Source organism: Egretta garzetta, unplaced genomic scaffold, assembly GCF_000687185.1.
Source record: "Egretta garzetta isolate BGI_Z169 unplaced genomic scaffold, ASM68718v1 scaffold101, whole genome shotgun sequence".
Taxonomy (NCBI): domain Eukaryota; kingdom Metazoa; phylum Chordata; class Aves; order Pelecaniformes; family Ardeidae; genus Egretta; species Egretta garzetta.
This window is the reverse complement of record NW_009258666.1, coordinates 139,237-163,133: the sequence shown is the minus strand read 5'-3', so window position 1 is coordinate 163,133 and position 23,897 is coordinate 139,237. Positions and strand designations below refer to the sequence as shown.

Here is a 23,897-nt window from a genome sequence, read left to right as displayed (position 1 = left end):
GCCCTGTGAGAAAAAAACCTTGTGGTGCTTTGCTGTGCGAGACACAGAACTGTAGAGACCAGCTCTCCGTCCTCCGTGGCTCGCAGGGACACGGTGACGTTGGAGATGTGGCTGGGACAGCTCTGCTCTCCAACACAGCCCCGACTGGTGTCCCAGGAGGGGCTTCGGTCAAGGCCTGAACCAGCCAGAGATGGTTCCTGCTTCCCAACGAACAGGTCAGGACAGATCCAGGCTGGGGGACACCCGACAGCCTCATGGAGAGAAAAGCCAGCGTCTGCCCTGCTCAGTCCAGAGAACAACCCAAACCCTTCTGCCAAAAGGGCAACCTCAAAGAGGAGCCCACCCCAGGCTGCATCACCTCTCCCACCCCAAAGCACATTTACTGGAGAGATTTTAAAGCAGAAGCTGGCGCAGTCATGGCAGGATGGGAAATGGGCTTCAGGGCATCCTGCAGGGATGGAAGCGCCTGCAAGCAGAGAGGGGGCGAGGTGCCAGCTCCTGCTTGCCAGGGCCGGGTCCCAGGACATGCGAAGGGACAGACATGACAGCAGAAGGGAAAAGCATTCCCCAGGGATGGGAGTGGGGAACACAGACCCTGCAGGGAGCCCCTCTGGCCAGAAGTGGCGGAGAAGGGCCTGGGAAAAGCCCTGTGGTGGGACAGTACGTTCCTCACCAGCCTTTGCAGCATGCTGAGCAGCCAGCTCCGAAGTGGACAGCTGGGATATGGGAAAAGAGCCAGGAAAAAGCAGTGGGTTAGAAGTAAATTTAGAGGTCAGCTCTGCAGAGGAGGACGCTGTGCTGACAGCCGACCCAGAGCTTGGACACAGATGTCCTTTTGAAATGGCAGGGCCCCAGAGCGGGGCGGCCTGGCCCCTGAACATCCCAAAGGTCCCTGCAAAGCTGCTGCTCAAAAGATTGAGGCTGAGGGGTGACCCAGGCCGGATGCCAGCCTGGCCGCAGCCCCCACAGCTCTCCCCTTGCCACGACTGGCCATGTCCTCTCCCCACACCTCTTTGGTGCTACAGCAAGGAAGACCACATCAGGGACCCTGAGGAAGGAGACAGGAGGGAGCAGCAGCTACACAGCAGCGATGCCTGACCTGGCGCCAGCCCCTCCGCACTCCTGCTTGCCTTCCCTGGGAAGACAGGCATGAGCATGGCAGCAGGCACCAATTTCACATCAGAGAGCAGATTCCCAGGAGGCCAAGACGCTGGGCACAGCCCTGCTCTTCACTGAGAGGTGGTAGCTGGCTGGTGATGGCCTTCTGAAGCTGCCAAGTAAAACGCTTCACCTTAACCCACCTCTGCGGCGTTTTAAACCACTACATTTAGCTTTGCACCTGCAAAAGGTCAGGAGGAAGCAGAGCTGCTGCAGCAGAGCTGGCAGGAGGCATCTGGCAGCTTGCGATGGCCCAGCCTACAGTTCTGCCCGCAGGGCTTGACTGACAGCTGTCCATCCTGGTGCCACCACCCAGGGATGCTCTACCGAAGTGAATCCCATCCCCTTGGCTGATCCCTCTCATCCACTTACAACTGTGACGGCGTCATTCAGGAGGGACTCCCCGAAGACCAAGATGTGGAGCAGCTCATTGATGTGGATCTCCTCAAAGACGGCCAGCACAGCCACTGGGTCCACGGCCGAGATGATGCTGCCGAAAAGCAGGTTGGCCAGGAGGCCGATGTGGTTCAGGCCAGGGCCGCCAAGCTGGCACACAGCGTACATCAGGCCACCCAAGAAGAAGGCGTTCCAGAGCGTCCCCACCACGGCAAAGATGAGGATGGTGCCCAGGTTCTCGGTGAATTGGCGCAAAGGGAGGAAATAGCCGGCATCCAAGATGATGGGTGGGAGGAGGAAGAGGAAGAAGATGTCCGACCTGAGGATAGGGGGCTTTTCACCCACCCCTTTGATGAGCCCTCCAACCAAAAGGCCCACCACAATGAGCAGGCAGCTCTCAGGAACGATGCTGGACACCGAAGGGATCACATGGAAGCCTGGAAGGGAGGAGGAGAGAGCAAGACACAGGTTGGCTACGTGACTGGAGGATGCTCTCTGCAGGAGGACAGCCCTGTGGGAGTCGGGGACCAGTTCCCAGCCCTCCCTGTGCTCTTCATGATCATTTGCTCTTTGCGCGCCTCAGTTTCCCCTCCTACCCCCCTTCAAGCTGTAAAGTGGGAAGTGCAGCTTCACCAGGCCCACATAGCCTGGTACTGCTTGATCTCAGGCCAAAAAATAACAGCGAGTCCCGGTTCAACAGGCGGCAGCCGCCCTCTGGGCACCCCAGGGTCTCTGGGGGGACCCCCAAGCCCCTGCAACAGCCATCTACAGTACAGGCGGTTCTCACAACACAAGCTGTCGCTGGCTCCAGTTCTTCCCATCACAGCTACTCATCCCAGGCGCACGTAGGCACTGGCATTTACCTCCCGTCAGACGGCAGCCTGCCCACCGAGTGCCGTTACACCCGGCCTGCCAGGCTCAGGCAGGAGCCAGCAGCACAGCGCCTGTCCCCGGGTGTCCCTGACGCAGGGGACGCGGAGGGGAGCTGGTGCTCGCGGGGGTTGAGGATGCAATTGGAGCAGCTCCTTATTTCCCCTCCTGCAGCTTCAGGAACAAGCTGGGAGGTTTTATAAGATTGGTGGCATCAACGCCTGCCTTCCCTGCAGGCAGGGCTGCTCCCAGCACAGAGCAGGGATAGGACCAATCCTCACAGTGCAGGGCTACTCCTTGGGGTGCACGGTAAGAAGGAACTCATTTTCCCCTTTTTGAACCACAGCACGACCCCAAACGCAGGTCTCCAAGCCAGCCACGACCTGCTGGGATGACATCCATCCACCACACACTGCCCCGGCAACGCAGGCATCTGCCTGCTGGGTTGGGCAGGCAGCACGATGCCAAGCGAAGCGGCGCTTCAGCCAACGCACCGATACCCACAGAAGGATTTTGGGTTCCCTGGATCCTCTCCCAGGCTTTATAATTATTATTTTGAAGCGTGGCACATTTGTTCCCTGGCAAGGGAAGCAGTTTAAAATAAGGAACCCTGCCTTGGCATCCCGTGTTCCTCCGTTCCTTCCGGCCTGGCGGCTGTGCCATCTGCACATCATTTCACAACACATTAAAAAAAAAACCCCTCCCTAACGAGTCACCATCCCGCTGATGATCCAGAGCGGGTCTGTGCCGCAGCGAGCCCCCCCATGCCCCCCCCTGCTGGGCCTGCAGGGACCACATCTGCGCCTCAGTGCCGGCTCATCCCTCCTCCACCTGAGCAGCCGAGCGGGGAAGGTGCTGCACGAATCCGGCTCCAATGGGAAAAGCAGTCGCTTCCACAATCTCTCCCTAAGGATGGGCAGTGACTCAGCTATCGGCCACGGCCATGGCCACGCACAGGTCCCCGAGGGTAGGATTAGACCTCAAATTGCTACCTGCGAGCCCAGCACCACAGAGACCAGAGGATTCATCACACCCAAGGCTCCATGTGGGTCCAGACGTGCCATTTTGGCAGCACCTGGCTGGCTCCGGCAGGTCGTAGGTGCCAGGGCAATGGGGGAAGGACTCTGGTTTCTAACTTGGCTTTGCCACAGCAGCACCAATCTCTGAGCAAATGCCCCGTGGCCCTTGGGTTTGGGCACAAGGGGAAGCTGGGAGGAGACGGGAAGCATCCGAGCTTTCTCCCAGTGCTCTCCCAGTGTCTGGCCACCTGCATTCAGGGACCTCCTGGGCTGGATGTGGCTCCTGATGTACCCCCATGGGATTTTTCTTCTGTCTCCGATCCCCCCCTGGAGCCCACGCAAGCGCTGAGCACCCCAAGGCAGCCCTAGCCGGGAGCTCCCCATGGGAGGGGAGGCGATAACCCCTTTTCCAAGCACAGTTCATGCAAACACCGGGAACAACTGGCCCTTCCAGCACACCGGGCAATTGCCCATCTCAGCATACGCCAGCCCCGGCCAGAATAAGGTTTAAAGCCACACATGCAGCGAGAAGCCTGCAGCAAATCAGTTTTCGCTTGCTAAGTATGTTCAGTCATGAATAAAACACAAACACTGACAATTAAGCATCTCTCACTTCTTCCCCACAGGCCCCAGGATCCCATTAAACTGGAACATTCGCGTGCTGATGTGAATTCAATGTTTTAGAGCCTTTTTGTAGGGCCCTAAAAATACACTCACACGGGCTGCATGTTAATTATGCCTTTGATTTCGCTGAATCTCAGCCATTTTTCGCTCCCCGCTTTCTCTGCTCAGTATTTTTAGAGCACTCAGAAGCTCATCGGTACCAATCTGTTGCTGGGATCCTGCTGGGATCCTGCTCCGAGTGCCGGGCCAGCATCTCGCTGCGGGGTGGGGGTGATTAATGGGAAGAAACAGTCTCGCCACGGGGGTGACGCCAGGCAGGGGCGAACCAGCCCAATCCCAGCGCTGCACCTGAATTTCTCTCCTGGAGGAAGAGGGAAGCTGCGGCAGGATGATGGCAATGAGGATGATGAGGATGCCTGGCTACCGGCACATCCAGGGGCAGCGGGAAGGGGAATAAGTCTTGATAATAACGTTAATAATAATAATAATAATAAGCCTTAATAACCCCCAGGCTCCTGTTCCCGGCTGCTTTGGTAAAAGGTTATTTGCACAGCAGTTGCCTGTGCCGCTTGCCTGCCTGGGCACCTCCTGCTGCCACCCGCCTGTCCCCAGATGTGGTGGCCCTGCTGCAAAATGGGACTCATCTACCACAGCGGGTGCTGCAAATCCTCTGCCACCAGCACAAACCCGAGGCAAGTTGGGAGGCAGCGGGGGGGGGGTGACGACAGCAAGACCCCCAGTGTTCCTTCATTTTTCTGTTAAGCAGCAAGTGTTTTTTGCCACAGCAGAAGGGCAGGAGCCGGCATCCAAGAGGTCCCGTGGCTGGGGGGGCTCTACCTGACCCATGCCGGCTGCACGGGAAGCACTTCCCTAAGGAGCAAGGCAGCGCCTGCACCAGGCGTACGAGACTCCCAGCACGCCGCTGCCAGCACAGCCTGCATAAACAAGTGATGTAGGAGCGGAGGGGATGAGGCAGCTGGTCCCCGGCACATCCGCATCCGGAGGACAAGCAGCGATGTGCAGGGGCGGGCAGGCAAGGACATGGAGCATCGTTTCCCCTGGAGAAGCACCCACTGGGTTTCGGCTGGTTTTCCTGAACCCCATGAGGAGGGAAGTCCCCTGTGACCCCACTTCCCTGAGAGCAAGCCCACCATCCCCAAATCACCAGCGCAGGGCACGCACAGTCACTCAAGTTTCTTCCTTTGGAAAACAAACTCCATGGGAGCAGTTCCCCTATCAACAGCATCAAACACCACCAAAGCTATTAAAAGCAAGATCGGTTGGGTAAACATCAACCCAGAGAGCTTGAGCAAACAAGGAAAAGAAAATCCAGAAGTTAATAGCTCCTATTAAAATGGTTCCTTGCCCACATCACACACCCCAGCTTGCATGCGCCCAGCAAGGCGAACACGGGGATCGCTCTTCGGTGATGGTCCGCTCCTCCTCGGGTTAGGGCAGAAAGGAGCTGCGGACCGGCTTTCTAGTTTTAACTTCAGTCTGAGCACTTGAAGGACAGGAGGAAATCACCGTCCTTCAAACTAAAGAGATTTTGGGCACGGAAAGCTGTTGCAAGGTGACGCTTGTGCTGCAAAAGTTTGCTCTGCAGCATCTGAACACCAGTTGTCTTCATTTTGGCGTCAGCAGATTTGCACGGGGCCATTTCTACCCAAGTGCAGGCAATCGAGAGCAACATCAGGAATTTGGCTCCACTAACTTCAGCGGTGGCAAGAACCACCAGTGCCAGTTGGACTGTGCAGCAAGGCAGATTATTCTTCCAAGGTGCATAAGGCAGGCTTGTATTTTGGAGGCTGTGGAAGCTGAATGAAGACACTTGAGCATGGCCCCAGCACGCTGAGCCACCTTCGGTCTCCAGACTTTGCAAGGGCTGGTCCTCGCCCCAGCAAACATGAGGGCTCCCATTTCAGCCGCTTATAGGTTCATCCCCATCCTACCAAGGGGGAGCAGGGCTGCTTTTGCCAAGGCCCTGGCTGCCAGCGGATGCAGCGCCATGTAAATATTTACTCCCGACCAAACAGCTTGGGAGACACTCTGACCTACGTGTGTTTTTTTCCTTCCTCAGCTGTATCTGGGTTACTGCAGCCCTGGTGCATGGGTTGGATGTTGTGCCTGGCGTTTATATAAGCTCTATCCAGCAGCCTCTGCTCCCTTGCTGCCTAATGACTCAAACCCCACCATAACTGATCTGCTTCCATTCTCAGCCCGGGCAGGAAGAGCCTGTAGGGATTCGGAGGGAAGGGGCACAGAGGGAAGGGTGCTGGGCACCCAACCCAGACCCAGCACCCCCCCCGGGGGAGTGCTGCTGTCAAAATGAGCCAGGTCCCGTAAGAGCATTTGCCTGAGGTGATGCTGCTTGCACTGCATAAAATAGAGGCGATCTCTGTGCCCCGAGCTGCTCATAGCAATTTGGAAACCCTCTCTCAAGGCCAGAAGGGGACGATTTGCAGCTCTCAAACCAAGTGCAGCTCTTGAGGTGGCTCCGGTGCTGGGATCCTACTGCAAGAGGGGGCAGGGAACATCCCCCTTTGCTCAGCCCAGCCTCATCCCACAGCAAAAAGCCCCAAGGACCACAGGTGCCATGTCCTACAGCATCCATGAGGTCTTCTTCCTCCCCGTCTGACGGCATTTCCCCATCTCACCCATGCAGGACTTCTCTCCCTTCCCATCATGTGACGTGGGACCCAAGGTCAGGCTTAGTCAGAGCCCTGGCAGCTCTCCCCTGATTTCAAAGACCTCTCTCAAAGCAGAGCGGAAAGAACATTTTAATAACATTTTAATCGAACACTTCAAAAGAACACTTATGGTGAAAGAAAGGAGGTGAAGCCTTCACACACTTCTCTGCTCCAGGCCAGGTCTGGGAGACATCTACATCTCCCACCGCAGGGACACGGCTGGAGCTGGAGCTGTGAGAGCAATCCCCATGGGCCTAAGCAATACTGGAGTTCAGAGGTGACAAATGAAAAATAAAATAAAATATAATTTTAAAAAGATTTGGTTTATATATACTAAAATATAGATATATATTTACAATGCCAATGCCAGAGGCAGCCTGCCAGCCCTGGGGACCAGCACTACAGCGTCCCCCTGGCTCCCAGAGCCACCCTGCACTCATTCCCAGGGGCCAGTCCCTGCAGACGGGATTGCCACCAGCCATCACATCCTCCCAGAGGTGCAGGTTGAATTTTGCTGGGGTTAACCTCCTCTCCTTTCACAGGAGGAAAAGAAACATGAAGGAGGAGGGAGGAAAACCCACTTCACATGCTTGGCTTGGTCAGTGTTTGAGTCAGAGCCTGGAAAATGGGGAGGAAGGAGGGAAGAGAGCACGTGGTGTGGCTGGGAGGGCTTGGCACATTCACAGTTAAGCGGGATGCTCCTGCGGCTTCACCCCGGCTTCCCAATCGCCCACGCATGGGAGCATTGCAGGAAAGCCAGGCTGCTTCCAGGAAGATGCCTTGTTAGCTAAGAGGAGGCACAAGAAATGAGAACGGTTACAAAAACACCCCATCCTCCCAGGCTTCAGAAGTTTATGAGAGCGGCTGCAGGCTCCAGCAGGCAGGCAGCAGCCCCGAGAGAGAAATTACACAATTATTAACTGGGGATGAGACAGCTCTTCCACCCCCTAGATGATTTTTTTCTGAAAGGAGGTAGATGTGTGGTTAGTCCATGCGAGGGGGTGGTGAAGCCCCCCGGGTGATGCTTGCTGCAGCCCCAGGGACCCACGGGTGCTTGTTTGGGCTGCGGGGTGGGACAGACCGGCGGTGTGGCTTGGATGCTGAGCATGCTGCGGTGCTGGAAAAGCCCCAGGAGAAGGCACGGGGTGGGAAAGGAGGCGGCGAGGGGGAACAGGCATGCTCAGAAGGGCTGCCCTTCTGAAGGACACTGCAGAGAGCACCGTCTGGAGGAGACACACGTGGCTCAGCAGCACCAGAGCCCCTCCAAAGGCCACTTTAACCCTTTAGGACACCAGGGTCTGGGTGGGCCATACAGAGATGCAGCAGCCCTGTGTCATCAGCAAACCCATTGACCCGGTGGCAAGGGATGCAGGAAGGCGCGGACACCTTCCCACGCTCCCATGGGACACAGGGACCACGGAGAGCCCTGACACACAGATGCTTTGTTGGATGAGCCTCAAAGTCACTGATGTGTCACCGGCCACAGGGACTTGTCATCTGCAAAGCCATTACCCAGCACTGTCCCCTTCTTTTTTCTCTGCTTAGAAGAAACAGCAGGGCAGGGAGGAGGGCTGGGGCTGGGCTCAGGGTCTGCAAAGCGCCGAGACCACCCTAACCTGGTTTTCATGCTCTGTATTTTGGGGTGGTAAAGGGTTGAGGATGTGAGGTTAAGCCCCAGGCAGGGTTAAAACTCTGCAGAACAGAAATCCCTGATGGCAGCTCTCCTGCCACGCGGATATCTCATTAGCTCCAGCTTTACCAGCCAAGAGTTTCCTAAACCAAATTCCTCCCTCCCTGCAGGCCCCCCTTGCCCCCAAGTCCATTTGGGCCCATGCTGGACGTGCCAAGGGGACGCTGCCTTGCGAGATATCTGTCCCGCAGCACGAGGGAATCTGGCTGCACTCTGCTTCCAATCCCACCGAGATCACGTTTTGCAACCAGCTCCTGGGGGAAAACCCATTTCAGGCTCCCAGATTTTGGCCGCAGCTTCTCTCCATTTATCCCCTTTCCTCCCTAAAAAGACGCTGGATTTCTTTCTTTCCCCGCCTGACCATGGGCCGCTGCTGCAGTTGCCCAAAGATCAGCCAGGCTTTTCCGATTGGCAGTGGCCTCCAGCACAACCCTTGTGCGATGTCTCATATGTGCTGGGGAGCATGGCTCAGCCTGGCTGTGCAGCTTCCCTTGTAAGATGGAGCTGGATCCATCGGCCTGCCGGCAAAGACAGGGAGCGAGGAGCCAGGGGAAGGGCAAGGAGATAGAGCTGCACGTGCCTGGCACCAGCACGGGTACCAGATGTAATGGGGAAGTCTCGAGGGAAGGGAATAAAAATTTAACTTGCTAGAAAGGAATTAAATAGCTGGTGATTTACACCTAAAAATAGAGCAAAGCAACGGCTCATATCACCCTGCAAGGGGAGGAGGTAAAGCCATGATACTTAAATTACATCTTGCAACCTCCAACGTCACGACCTGCCCTGAACCTTCAGCCCCACCAAGCATCAATGTGGCTCGTTCCGACAGCCGGCATGCATGGGGGCCCCGCTGCAGATCAGTGGGAAACAAAGAACCCCCCGGCTTTGCCAAACCCTTTTCTGCTTCGCCACAGAGCAGGATTTTAATGCAGGTCCAGGTCTCCCGAGTGCTCTCCTGCAGCTCTCTTTGGGCTGGTTTCAGCAATTTGGGTTGCATGGGGCAACCTTTAAGAGAAGCTTCAATGTCCAGAATGGAAAAGCTTGGATTTTTCCACCCCAAAATAACATTTTGTGTTTAGGAGTTGACTTTTTTTTTTTTTTTTTTAAAAGATACAGGTACAGAAAGACCTCGTAAGCAAACCAATTTCCTGCAGATCAAACCAAATGTTTCACTCAAGCCTCATTATTTTCTTGTCGCTAATTACGAAGAAAAGCCAAGAACCAGGAAGGTAATTAATTTATACTGCTTATTGTGACTCACTGAGTTAATGCAGATACCACACAGGGGCCACACAGCCGGCACCCACCCAAACCTCACCACGGGCTTGGTGTGCAAAGCAAGCACAGGGAGAGAAGCAAGACATCCAGCCCTAATCTTGGGATCACTCTTCTGCACCCCAGCCACCCACAGACAGGGGGCTGAGACCAGCCTGATGCTCAGGACTCAGGTTAAAATCCCCAAAGCATCCAGCCCTGCGTTGCAGCCTCCAGGTATTTTCAGTCTGCGAGAAGCGGGGATCGAGTACGACCATTTTGTCTGGTTTAAGCAGGGCATGGGATGCAGGCGGGGAGGGAGACGAAGCCCCGTGCTGCACCGCAGAGCTCTGCCAGCTCAGACCCACCGAGGTCATCGCCGCTGGCCCCGCTTGCACCCAGGCTGCGTCCCCGCAGGCTCTGCCCACCCTAACACAAGGTGCCCAGCAAAACCCGGCTGTGATCGTGGCCAACTCCCAGACCTTAGTTCTGAGCTGGATTGCACATAATGTCCCTACAAGTCACGTCGCCACAGTCAATAGCCATTAAGACCCGTTGCTAGTTGCCGAAGGTATGGCTCTGCTTTCTCTCGGTGTGACGTTACTGTCCCCCTTGCCTACAGACCTTGCTCAAACAGCTGGGTCCCACCTCGCAGCTGCTGAATTGCCCCTTGTTTTCCCTCTCTTCCCCCCATACTGCAAACAAACTGGGGGCAAATGGAAAGAGTTTCCTGTGATAGGAGACCGAGAGCCGCCTGGTACAGCCTCTAGCTCACTCAATCTCCTGTACAGAGCTCTAACGCCTACGGCGAGGCAAGTGTGCATGAGAAGGTGACCTGCCCGGACCCTGTCTGCTTTGCAGAAGATAAGAACAGCATTGATAGCATTGGGCCAGCCCACGAATGAGTCAAAACCGGAAAACTACTGAACAAAGAGCAGACACTGTCAGGTACCAGCGTGCAACAGCCTTGCTGCAGCTGAGCCAGTCAGCCACTGCAACCGATAACATGCACCGGCAGACCTTGCACGGACTCGTGCAAACCGGCTCACTCAAGCCCTTAAAAGTACAGCCACGTTAGCAAAAGCAGGCAGTCCCGCTAGCGCAGCACCACAGCATCAGGGAAGAGCCCTTCATCCCAGGCAGGGGGCAGACAGCTTCTCCGTACCTCTGTTGCCAGGAGGCGGGGGGTTTGCAGCAGGGCTCCAATGTTCAAGTTTCCCAGTTGCACCATCCTCCTGCAACAGCAGTTTGCAGCCAGTTCCCACTGGTGGGCCCCAAACAAATCCTCTGATGGGAGAGGAGACAAGTCTGGACCCACTGCACCCTCCAGGCAGCTGGAGAGAGCAGATACGCACTTGCCTTTCCCAGATCTCACTGTCCCCTGGGGACCTTTGGGGAGCAAAGCCCATGCCCCAGTATAGGATAAACAGAGAATAAGCTGCAGCCAGAGCCTTCCTCCTCAAGGAGGATGCTGAGAGCTCCCCGTGCACACGGGGGATGGATGCCGGGGCATCAGCAGGAGTGATGCTGGTCTGGCATTCTGCAAGGGGAAGGGGCCAAGGAGAGGACAGTTCAAAGCCAGGCTGGGGTGCAAGGCTGTGCTATTTCATGCCTGGAGCCTTTCAGAGAGCAGTTATTTAGAGCCATTTCATGCATTTTAGCTGCTAGGACAAGCAACAGCCGTGGGGACTGGCGATAACGGGAATGGGTCCGGCATGCTCTTGAACCAGCCATTACGGCAGGGCACGGAGGGGAGGGTGAGCAGGCGGGTGCCAACACTCCCCACCGTGTGCCGGCTGCTGCCATGACGGCTAGGAGCACAGGGGGCCAGGAGCTGAACTACGCTGCCCATGAGCCCCCACGCAGGCAGCAATAGCCACGGCAGGGCAAGGGCAAAGCCTCTTCTGGTAACTCAGTGCCTGCAGCAACGTCATATGGGAACGTACCCCTAATCCTCACCATTGTGCCAGGGCCTTGCCTTCCCCTGGCAGTGCCTGCTTAGCCCCCCCTGGAGCTGCTAGCTCCGCCGAGGGCTGTACTAGCCATAGCAGGCATCACCTGGCTCCAAAGGGATGCAGGGGGGCCAAACTTCACACCCTATCAATGCAGCCCCCTCCCAGATGTGGGCAAGGTCAGCAGAGGAATACCCACGGATGATCCTGGCGCTACCAGGAAACCACAAGGTTGTCCCTTTAGTGTGGGGCTGGACTCAGGAGACACAGAAAGGTCCCGAAAAGATAAGCAGCCTGGGCAACACAACCAAAGGTCTGGCTGCATCCTGCAGCAGCCAGAGTCAGGAGCTGCATGCAGATGAGCCCAGGTCCCTACCTGTCCCAACACACAACCCCCAGAAGCAAAATGCTCCCCTTGGCAAGAGAAATCTCATTTTCTCTGCCCACAGCCCTGCTGGAAGGTCGCAGGGGAGGAGGATGCTGCACTGCAGCCAAGTGAAATGCGAACGTGGCGGGACCTCGACGGCAGCGCTGCAGTGCTGCAAAGCGGGAGGAGGATGCAACGATCCCAGGCGTGCAGGAGAGCTGTGAATCATCTGCAGGCACCCTGGATATCAGCCTGCCAGGATGGGCGGACCCCCCTTGCAGAAAGCCGCTGTATACACTTATAAACAAGCTGTTTACACAGACCAAAAGAGCTTCAACAGTAACAGGGAGAGATCTCTTTCTTGGGGCCCAATCCAGGCTCAGCGCCAACTCACCCCTCCAGCACAAAGGTGGGGACAGGGGTGCTGGCTCCTTGGTTCGCAGTTTGCCCGCTCGGCTGTTCCCCCATCCGAAGGGGCTGTGTCCCTCTCTCTTCCCAAGCACCCAGCATGGCACAGTTCAGGGAAGCCCTCCAAGATCTTTGCATGGTCCAACACTCGGCGTTCCCTGCAGCTCTGCAAATCAGACAGCAAACGCTTGTGCCACCAAGCCTGCAACTTTGCAGACAAGCGCCAGAACAGCCGGCAGCAATTCCTCCCAATTAAACCTTGCTGCCCTGACCGAGAAGGTCTGGTCAGCCAGGTGAGCCACCGACAGCCCGAGCATTCTCTGATCCTCCCCCCTCCGACTCTAAAAAATACACTAATTAATTAAGATCAACCCAAACTAATCAGTTGGCTGCATGGAGCAGCTTGCAGCAAACTCTAATTGTGGGCTGGTGTTTGTCAGTGGGAAAGGGACTCATCCTGCTCCTGTCTGCACTGCTCCGGCTTGTGCTTTCACTTGCCTTAGGCTTAGGTTTAGGTTAGGCTTAGGTTTAGGAACCAGCCTGCCCAGGGTTCCCGCCCAGCCAGCGCCTCCCCGCAGAGCTGGCCCTGACCTGGGGCACCCGCTGCAAGAGCCATGTTTGGGGGCAGCAAAATCTCTCTAGGACAGGCAGAGGGGTGCCAGGCTGCAGTTGCCCTCACAGGCAGGGCAGGGGCGATTGCTGCCTCCCTGACTCACCCACCCCAATCCTGCTGGTGACTCACAGGCAAGCCCTAAAAAGCCCATTTTTTTGTTTCCCCACTTCACACCAGGACGCCTGCACGGCCCCACGGGTGATGGAAAGCAGCAGCACAGCAAGGCAGCCCATCCATGCAGGCAGATGTCCCTGAGGGCTGGCATGGCGGGAGGTGATCATCCCATCAGCTGCTTTTTGGGACCAAGGTCCCCCTCCGACCAGGCTGGGATGAATTGCAGCCCACCCATTTTTGGGACCAAGGTCCCCCTCCGACCAGGCTGAGATGAATTGCAGCCCACCCGCCCGACGGCACACAGCGGGGTTGAGGGAGCGCTGGTGAACACAGTGGCGAGGATGGGGAGGATAGCATCGGCCTCCCTGCAGGAGAAGGTGCCCAGACGCTGCTGTAACGTGTTGGAGTTGGCAATCCACGGACAGAGGCGTTTAGTAGAAACACTCAAATGTATTTTTTTTTGAGAGCAGGGAGAACTGATGCAGTAAAGGCATGTACCCTCATTTTATCTACGAAGCACTCACAAGAAATTAACAGATCAATTGGGAGTCTTTTATATAGCCGGTATTAATTTCCTCCCAGCTGTAAAAAGGAAATGAGAGACAAAAGATATTAAATGGACTTGCCCAAGCCCCCAAGTGAACGGTGTGAGAGCTGGCGTGAAAATCCAGCAGCTCCCGATTTCCAGTCCTATGTTTAGATAATGCTTCTCCTTCAAACCAGGAGAAAAGCCAAGGACACTCTGCAAGAAAAGCAGATATTAAGAAAGACCTAATTGCTGTTAAAGACTGAGAAACCCACAGTGCCCTGGACTGTCACCCAATAGCTACAGCATTTCAAACAGGGAGGAAAACACAGAGCCAAGCGGAGATGCTGCTGGAGCGAGCAGCGATGGCTTGGGAGGCTACAAGGCTTGGTTCCATTGCATCTTGAAGAAGCCTCTTCCAGATCCAGCTGTGCACAACTGTGAACGGAGCAGCTCTCCGCTACCTCTCTCCAGCTCCAGAGCTGCCCCACATCGAGGTGCTTTAAAACCCAACCTTCTCCTCCAGAGGAGCTTTGAGAAACCAGTCGAGGGTTTGGCGTTATGTGCCAAGCTGGCTATTAAAAATCTCTGGTGAGTCGCAGGTACCCCAGTAACCCCAATCCCCGCTGACTACATTCCTCTAACGGGCACATTAGAAGGCCGCTCCCAAACCACAGGCTGAGATTAGCAAACCTGTTTAAAGCCTTCAGGTGTGCTCCACGCACAGTTTTTCTAAGGCGGGACTGTATGAATCTTTACCAGCTCGTGGCAGTCATCCAGCAGGAGCTGGGCACGCAGGTATGGAGGTGCACGGGGACAAACCGCCATGCAAATTTCTGCTGTTGTTGCTCCAAGACTCATTTTGACTCATTTTTGCCATCTCTGGATTGGTGCATCATGCAGCCAAGCCAGCAAGGTTGGGCTCTCCCTGGCACAGATCGTTTACCCCAGGAAACTGAGTTTTCTATAGGGCAACAGCATCCTCATCCGGGCCTATATCCTTCGAAAGCATCAGAACAGCGACAGCAGCTGGACTTGAGCATTTTGAGGAGGCCTAATAAAAGCAGGTCTAGAAAAACTGTTTATGCTCCAGGGAAAGGGGCCAGGAGCAAAACATAACCATTCTCTAGCCTCGCTCGTCCCAGATTGCTTCGGCCGTCCCAAGATGCGCTGGATGCCATGAATAGCTGGGTGAGGAGGGGTCGGTGCAGCCCATCTGCCTGAAGCTGGGAGATTTTCGACAAGAAAACCCTCCCAGTTACTTTGTGCACGGTGCAAAGCAAAAATTCATGCGGTTTAATGCAGATATTGAATTGCTCTGGAGCAGAAGGTACTCAAGGTGATGTGAAGAGTCGGTACCTGGTCACCCAAAATAGGGCTACGGTCACTCTCCCAGCTCCTTGCCCTCAACCACAGGGCTCAGCGTTTAATACACGGTTCCTGTTGGCCCTTGAAGCCTCGGGAAGAGTTAAAGCTGAGCCAGCCCAAGGTGACCACGGACAAACTCCCCAGGCAGAGCAATGCCAATTGCCCTTCCCAGGAAGGGCAGATTTCCTACCGGGAACACGGGCAGGAAAGACAAACAAAAGCTTTTCAGGAAATAACCTGTTGGTCTCCACTCTGACGGGAGGGAGGAGGTAATTGCAATTATCACTGATTACTACTGGGCTTTGCAAACCCAGACAAAGCAACATCACTTGCAGCACACGCCAGCAGTGAGCCGAGAGCCAAGGTGAGCACCCAGTCGCCTTTGCCTCCTCCCCAGCTTTTGGCAGGAGCTGCCGACACGTGGAGACCCCACCGGCTGAGCCCACGTTGATGAGAGTCGGGGGCTGGCGAGCTGTCCCCATCAAGACACCATTTCAGCCTTCCAGTGTTCCCCCCGAGCTGGGATGCAGGCGATGCTATTTCACACCCAACCAAGCTAACAGAAGTGCTCTGGGGAGCAGATGCTCTCTCCTCTACGCGGCACAGACATGAGAGGAGCCTGCACGTTGCAAAACACCCCCCCAGGGACCAAGACTACTGTGGGAAAAGCGCTCCCAAGGGAAACTGAGGCACCAGCAGGGCTGGATGTACCAGCTCAATTCTTCTCTTTAAAGGCCTGTGCGTGCTTAAGTCTGCGCCTATGGCATTTGTGCTGTTAAAATCTCCAGCACCGGGGTGGGAAGCTGCCTTCTCTCCAAATACATCATTAAGATTTAGCATGTCGTGACTCTGAAATGGCAGAATAATTCCAAGCACTGAAAAAACCCAACACAACCCGGCTGCAAATCTGCAAAAGGGAGTCTGCTTCCACAAATGTGCATCTAGCAGGCTGGGTAGAGGGGAATTATTTCCCTACCAGCACCCTCTATGAAGCAGAATTTAAGAGCTGTCCCTCGAGGTTGCTTGTATTGCTACTTTCTGGAGACAAAGTCCATTGACGCTATGATGTTTATGAGTCACTCCTGGGGAACCCAAGGAAATACACTTGTTCTCTTCCAATTACAAAAAGTATTTTGCATTCTCCAACTTTGTGCTCAGGGACCTCAAAATATCACCCCAACTTCAAACAAGCCTTTGGTCACTCCTGTCCCTATCAAATCCATCATGCAGGTGGGTCAAGCTGTCTTGGGAAGGAACCCCAAGCCATGGGGTGACGTACCACCGAAGGTGACACACCACCGAAGGTGACACACCACCAAATTTGTTCTCACTACTCCACTCCAAGCAATGATAATTTTGATCTTGCCTTTCCTGACAAACATGCAGCAACGTGTGTGTGCATGCCCATCTGTAGAGCTTTTAATTTCATTTCTTCCTTCCCAAGCAGAAACACACGTGTTCTCCTGCCCGAGGAAAGAGCAGAAGAACAAAACACAACAAGATAGCCATCCCTCAATTAACACACAACTGGAAGATGTTGGGAAATTAGAGAGATAAGCAAGATATCAAACACCATGTAAAATAGATGGCGATCGTACAGCTTGGTGGTACATCAGCTGGCACCATGAAGCAAGAGGACCAAGCATCGATACTTGGTCCAAGTCAAACCATGCCCACAACTTCTCCGCTCCTCTGCTGTTCCCTTTGAAGCCAGCCGGCCCAGATTTCAAAACACTGCGGCTGTTATCAAACCTACACCAGCAGCTTTGAGACCCAGCCAGCGAGAAGAAACCTCTGACGACCCAGGCAGCCCAGCAAAGCCAGCACAGGGGAGAGGTGTAACCCAGCTCCGTCTCTGCTCGGCAAGGCTGTGTTTTTACAGAGTATTCCGGATGGATTTCAGTTTTTATTTGAGCAAATTAAGCCATGGGGACCCAAGAGAGAAAAAAGAAAAAGAAGTCAAATGTTTACAAGGCAGCTGCAGTAATTCATCCTCATCGTTGCTTACTTTTAAAGTTTCCTCTCTCGGTACCCACAGCTCCAACAATGGCTCCAGTAAAGGACCATCTCCTGCACGGCCCTGGGACAGCCTCCACAGCCCCCATCATCTCCGCAGCCTACAGCCAAAAGCCAGGACTTGCAAGTGGAAAAAAGGAAAGGATTATATTAATGAAATACTCTTTTGCAAACCTAATGAGCTTCTGGTTTATACAAGTGCCACTGAGATGTCTGTCTGTCCCTCTTCTGGCTCCAGTCCCTCGGTACCCCAGGTTTATACGCTCATAACCCAAAGAGCGACCCTCTCCCCTTCTCTCCACCACTGCCCCGTTTCCCCTTCTCCAACGTGTACTTCTCAAACCCCAAAGGACACGATTTAGCCATGCTAACTGCAGGCAAAGGACTCATTCTCCACCCTGCTAATTCCCAAGGGAACTCCAGCACCTTTGGGTATCGTGGATAAGCTGTGTTTGGGTGCCTGGGCTATTTGGGATGGAGGACATCAACCAAACAGGCCAAACATCGGCACATTCTGCTCCCACCCCACAAACCACCCCAGCTCTGTTGGAGGTCTCAGGGGAGGAACAACTTCACGGCATCTCCCTAAAAGTCAGGCCAGCACCCATCAGGGCTCTGGGTGTTGCAGGGCTCGGCCAGTCAACACCCACATCCCAAATTCCACCTGCAGACTGTGCAGGAAGCCAGCCTGTCCCTGGCCCCTGGCATTAGGTGTCTGAGCCTTCATTAATAAACAGGATGAAACAACAGCTTCGGTTCCTGAGTGGCCTCAAGGTCTAGAAAGCAGAGGGGTGAACCAGGCACCGCTGCGGGCAACAGGGTCCCTGCGGGGGGCAAAGCCGTGGCTGCAAACCAAGTATAATTCTGCTTTAATGGACATTGGGCTCACCAGGGAGGTATGGGCTGTGATTACAGGCAGGTTCAGCTTTTCCCACTCCATCACCGTGCTGTATTTCACAGCGGGAACCTTCCACTCTTCCGGCCCTGATTAATCTAATGGTTTTCTCAGATCCATGGAAGGAAAGGTTTGGATGGTTTTTTTGCTCAGACACCAGCAATGGGCAGATCAGGGAGGGGAAAAAAAAAATGCCATGGCTGTTCTTTCTGAGATGGCAAAACAGAGGGAAAAGGAAACCACAGCGCGTGTTTGGATCATTCCCCGACAAGGAAGCGGCAATGTACCGCCTGTATTAGAAGAGGCTGTTTAAATTCATTATCATGACAATTTACACTTCTGTGGCACCAGCTGCATCAGTATTTCAAAATCCTTTCCTGACAGTTATTCACCAAGCCTCAATTCCCCTGCAGAACAGCCACCAGCTCACCGATACAGAGAAACATTTGGGGTGATCTCAGACCACACGCCACCTTGGCATCTGCAGCCCACGCATGAAATAAGCTGGGGCTGCCGCTTGCAACGGGCAGGTTTTGAGGCAAACATTTCCCTCTGGCTCAGCGAGGGAATCCACATCAACCAGTCCCACGGATCCAGCTTGAAACAGCCCACGAAACCTCCGGCAGCCCTTCCTACCAGCCAAACTTTGCCGATGGCTGTCCCCAGCACAGCCTGCCCAGCGCCCAGGAGAAGTCAACCCTGCAGTGGCAGAAGGGGAACAGAGATAACCTCCAGCATGCTCATCCCATACGTCAGACACACGTATTTCCAACACGATGACGAAGGCTGGGGTGACAAACATCTTCAAATGCTTCTTTGCTGTCCCCTTTCCAAGCCTCGCAGGTGGCACCAGTGTCCCCACGCTGGTGGCTTTCCTTTGGGGTGTTTCTGCCGCGTCTGGTCTCAAGATCCAGTTCCCGTGTCTTGTGCCACCACTGCAACAGGTTTCTTACCCTGCTTATCAGCCCTCACCCAGACAAATCCCTGAGTTCCCAACTCTCAGGTCTCTGTACAACCTCTGGGGTGCCCCTTACAAAAGCCCCGGTTTCAGGGGAGTGATGTGGGCTGCTAAAAGCATTTGAAAAGCACCCAAGTATTTTAGCACCCAAATCTCGCTGCCAGCCAGCAGCCACCAGCCTCTAAAAATGTTTCTCTGGCAATTTCAAAATCCTCCCTGCTCCTTTGTGTGCAGGAGCCCACCCCGCCATGCCTAGAGCCTCCGTGAGGCTCCACAACCCCACTTGCACCCATCGTGTTTTTTCTTTTCCCAGCTCCTATCACCAGCCTGCAGGCACTGGGAACTTCCTTAATCTTCTTCCTCCCGAGACACCAGCAACGATGGGGACAGTCGATACTGGCCAAAGGCAAACACTGCCGCAGGAGCAGCACTAAACACCGGAGCCTGATGCTGGGATGCCCCATGCCACGTAAACCAGGCTGAGATGAGTCACCAAACAACCCCCAGAGCAGCAGCGCGTCCCCACGTAGCACACTGATGCCCACAGCTCTGGGCTGCCTTTCTGCTCCCTTAGCACAGGCTCTTGCTCCAGCTTGCTTTACGCCAGCCCAACCATCACACGGTGGTGATTTTTTCTGCAAGTAGGGGGGCTGGCACTGGCTGCTGTCAGACGGTCTGGAAGGAGAGGGAACACCCCAGACAACAGCCCTGACTCAGACACACAAAAAACCCAAGTGCTGCGACGGGGAAAGAAGAGACAGAGCGATGACTCAGTGATTGCTACAGGCTCCAACCCCAACCCAAGCATCGCATCAGGCAGGGAGCTAGCGTCTAGTGTGCACCAGCGAGCAAAAGCAGGGGGAGAGCTCAGCCGTGGAGTAGTGCCTCGCGGGGACCCTCTGCAGCAGTTGCCAGTGTGGACATGTACGAAATCAAGTCCCTACTACACACTTGAGCTGCGAGGCAGAATGGCCAGGATGCTCCGAGGAGGCTGGGAAGCTCTCAGATGCTGAAGAGCCGTTTGGTGCAGATAGACGGCCCTGCAGACAGACAACAGGGCATGCCCCGCTCGAACGCAGCTCCTAATGCAGGATGGAAATACAACTGCTGTGTTTTCTGCTTTAGAAGGTAAGGCCTGAGATATGCATTGGAGACCCAGGTAACGCCAACTCTTCTCCAAGGTGGGTAGGAGCTGGTGGCTTGCAATAAAGCTCTGACCACCGGGCCCCAGCCTATGTCCTCACAGCCAGCAAAGCAACTGCTACCCACAATCTGTTATTTACATTCCTGACTCACTCCTTCCCTTTCCCCTGAAACGGAAAAATATTTACAGTCAAACCTGAATTTCCCCAACCATCTCCTGGAGCCACACGAGCTGAAAGATCGGTCCTCAGAGTCAGGAAACCGGGTTCTCATGCTAACAGCCCCCCCCCGCCCCCAGCCCTTCCCTAACCACTCCTTGGGCACAGCACAAAGGAAACCCTTACAATATCCTTGCAAAACCTTGGAGACAGGCACAGAGTGCTTCTGATTGGGATGTTTTACCAAGGTCTGACCTTCTGCAGCAATGCAACAGGTTGAGACAAAGTCTGGTTGCAACCCTCAGCAGCAAAGGCTGCTTTTTACTGGCAAAGCCAAGCTATCACCAGATGTGGTCTGCACGGCTGGGGGGGCTTTGGAAAAGCATGGTTGTAGCTATCCCTCACCTCCTGTTCTCCAACATAGTCTTAAAATACCACATGAGTATTAAGTGAAGCAGCCAGCACTAGCCTTCCACTTCTCTACTGGGATTAGCACAAAGCAGAAACAGCCCACGCCTGCAGGACACGCTGGGGTGACAAATCCCTCTGTCCCAGAAAGCCAACCCCTGTGGGGCAGTGAATACTCCTTTGAGTGATTTTACAAAAACTGCATCAAGAGGGGAAGGGCTCAGCTCACACCTTTGATTCCCCAAACCAACTCACAGTTAGAGCTGCCGGAGAGAGGATAAATCACCTGTAAGGGACAAGCCTGGGATGCGTTCAAGCCTGAATGTCTGAAGTGTCAAGAGTGACGAGGGGAAACTGAGCAAGAGGACAAGGGCCAGGTTGCATCCCCTGGCCCAGAGGAGAGCCCTGTAAGCATTTCTGAGCTCCTCTCCATGGTCACCCTGCACTACGCCAGCAGATGACACCCCAGAAATCATTCACAGGGCTGAAGACACTCAGTTTTGCAGCAACACGTGGCTCAATCACCAGCCCTAACCCAGCAAAGGGGCATCCAGAGGCGGAGGAGAAGTTGGGGAAGGAAGTCAGGAGGTGCCAAGCTGTCACTCACAGCCTACGCTGCACCATTTCCCCCTCTTGGAGGAAAGATGGTCGTCCCCAGCAGCCCAGGGTTTTGCAGTGTTACCCCAACACATCCATAAACGCACACTAACAGGACAGGGGAGAGAGAGGAAGCGCCGCAAATTCCTGTTCTGCTCATCATCCCCCCTCCCCTCTACCTGGAAACTGGATGCTCCAAACCCTGCCTGGTTTAGGGAGCCTGGAGATGTCTGTGCCTCATCCTGCCATCATAGGTTGTACTGCACAGGCATGCAGTGGCGCCTGGTTGTGTAAGAGCTATCCCTGGGTGAAAGAAAGCACATTTGGTGGCTCCTGAACAACATCCTCTAATGCAGGGGGGCATTGATGAGGCTGGTATTAAATACACTGAGCAGCGAGACATTTTTGCAGGTCACGAGCGGAGGGAGCCTGAATATTCAGCTGTACCAGCAACTTGGGAACTACATGCCAAGACAACGTGAACAAGCAATGCTGCCCCCTTCAAAATCCCGGGGAGGAGGCCAAGGGAAAGGATGCCCCAGGACTGCTCTGCTGTTGAAGCCCCTGGTAGAGGTGTAGGTAACATAAGGTACGGATTTTGGCATAATCAGCATCCCTGGAGCTCTGCAGAGCACCTGCCACCTCCAAAGGACCCTTGCCAAACTTGCAAGGCAGCTCCTCCTAAAATATACCCCTTAAACAAGCAGGCTTGCATAATACTCCTAACACGTAAGAGCCGACGGGGCTCAGCTCACCGCCAGAAATAACTTTTCCTGCAGCACAAACGAGCCCCAACTTCAGGCAAAGGCGGCACAAGCAGCCTCACGCAGCGACCCGGCGTGACGGAGGGGTGCCCGTGGGAGGGGGGCAGCTGGCGGGCAGCGATGCCCCCATGCCCCCCACCATGTATGTCCCCAGGGAGCTGTTTTCCGCTGCCCATTCTGGTGCTTTCCAGCGGCAGTTTCTCAAAGCACGCCCCAAGCAGGGCCGCAGGCCAGCGCCATTAGCCCCTCCTTTCTCCACCAGCTTCCGCACAGATACTTCTGATTTCATCACTCTTTGCTCTCCGAGAGACAGGAGGGCTGAAAACGCAGTGCAATAGCCCCAAACAGCTAGCAGAGGTCGCTTAACGTGTGCTGGGTGAGCCCTGGGAAAGGAGATTTCACGGCTGATGTTGCCTACGGTGAGGCACCTTATAGCTAAACGTGCCTGAAATAATTTTGGGCAAAGGCAGGAAGGGACAAACCCCACGGATCCAGCCTGGTTCCGCTCTGCCCTGACCGCTGGTCTCCCAGCCAGGCCTGCGGGTCTGAAGTGTTTGCAATCCTGCGCCTACATGTAAATAAAACAGCCGGGAGGGATTGTGAATATGGGGTTTTACCTGCCTACGTACGCTCACGCAGCCTGGGAAAGGGATGAGTGTTTTTAGGAAAAGCTGGGCAGGGAGCATGTGAGCTCCTAGGGGTCCTCGGACCCCTCCAGGCCAGGACAGGGCACAGTTTCCAGCAGGCACCAGCTCAAAAAAAGCTCCCAAAGGAAGATTGCAATCGGCAAACTGGAGTGCTCCGTAAGGAGCGCTGCCGTTAGCGTTATTAAATCGGTGATGGTAATTGAGGAGCAAAATGAAGGAAACGCAGAGCTCCCCTCCCTCCCCGTCACCCGCTCTAAGGCAGGAACAGGCAAACATTTCACCTGCCCTCTTGGCTTTATCACCACCAACGGGACCAGAGCCAGCTTGACCTCGGCACCACCAGAGGCCAAGTCCGGCACGCCGGTGCTGGAGGGCGCAGAGCAGTTATGTCACACGCTTCGGGGTAATTCGGTTGGTATTGATCCAGCTGCAGAAGTTTGGAAAACACTTTGTCAACAACCCTCGCCCTAGGAGACTGATGCTTTCCCAGAGCGGGTCAGCGTAGCGGGTGACTTTTCCCAGCCCTGTGGCCCCTGATGCTCATTATCTTTAATGCACAAATCCTCCGGACGCTTTGCAGCAGAGGCAGCTGCCCACCCCTGTTTGCTGCGGAGGGGGAGGAAGGGGAGGCTGAAGCACGGGAGATTTTTTAAGTGACTTCTCCAAGGTTACAAAAGGCATCTGTGGTTGAGAAAGGAAGCAAAGAGACAAACTGGACGCTGCTACCCAAGGGGCAAAGGAAGGAAAGCAAACCTGGTCCAAACAGGGGATGGTCAGGGGTCAGGGAGCATCTTCAGCCCTGCTCCCGGACAGGGAGACAAGCAAACCCATGCCGAGCAAAGGGGCTGGGGTGCCGCTGCCCTGCAGGCTGGGCCTACGGCAGGGACCCAAGGTGCTGGGGAGAGCGGTGCCCACCCCTGCCCCAGGCTGCCTGGGGGTCTGCCCAGGACGTGCAGGGAAATTTGGCCCTGGTTTGCTTGGGGAGTCCCACCCCGGGATGCTCCGGGGGGTGCGCCCTTGGGATGCTCAGGGGGTCCCTCCCGGGGATGCTCGGGGGTGCCTGTCCCATTCAGCCAGGGGGTCCCACACTGGGACACTCAGGGAGTCCCTCCTGGGGATGCACAGGGGGTCTGCCCCATGAAAGTGGGGGTCCCTCCCCGGGGTGCTGGGGGGGGTCCCTCCCCCGGGCACCCCACCGCGACGCTGCCAACCTACCCAGCTTCATGAGACAGGCCAGGAGGATCCAGAGGGAGATCTCGAAG

General features: G+C 55.2%; 1 protein-coding gene across 1 annotated transcript in view; it reads right to left on the bottom strand.

The window, feature by feature from the left end:
• Positions 1-23,891, bottom strand: part of SLC9A1 (solute carrier family 9 member A1) — a 33,044-nt gene extending 9,153 nt beyond the window's left edge. The window contains exons 1-2 of the mRNA XM_009648472.2: positions 23,851-23,891; positions 1,531-1,991 (exon numbers count right to left, since the gene is read on the bottom strand). Of these exons, the coding sequence (XP_009646767.1) occupies positions 1,531-1,991; positions 23,851-23,860 (471 nt within the window). The 5' untranslated portion in view covers positions 23,861-23,891. The remainder of the gene's footprint in view (positions 1-1,530; positions 1,992-23,850) is intronic.
• Between the last annotated feature and the right edge of the window lie 6 nt (positions 23,892-23,897).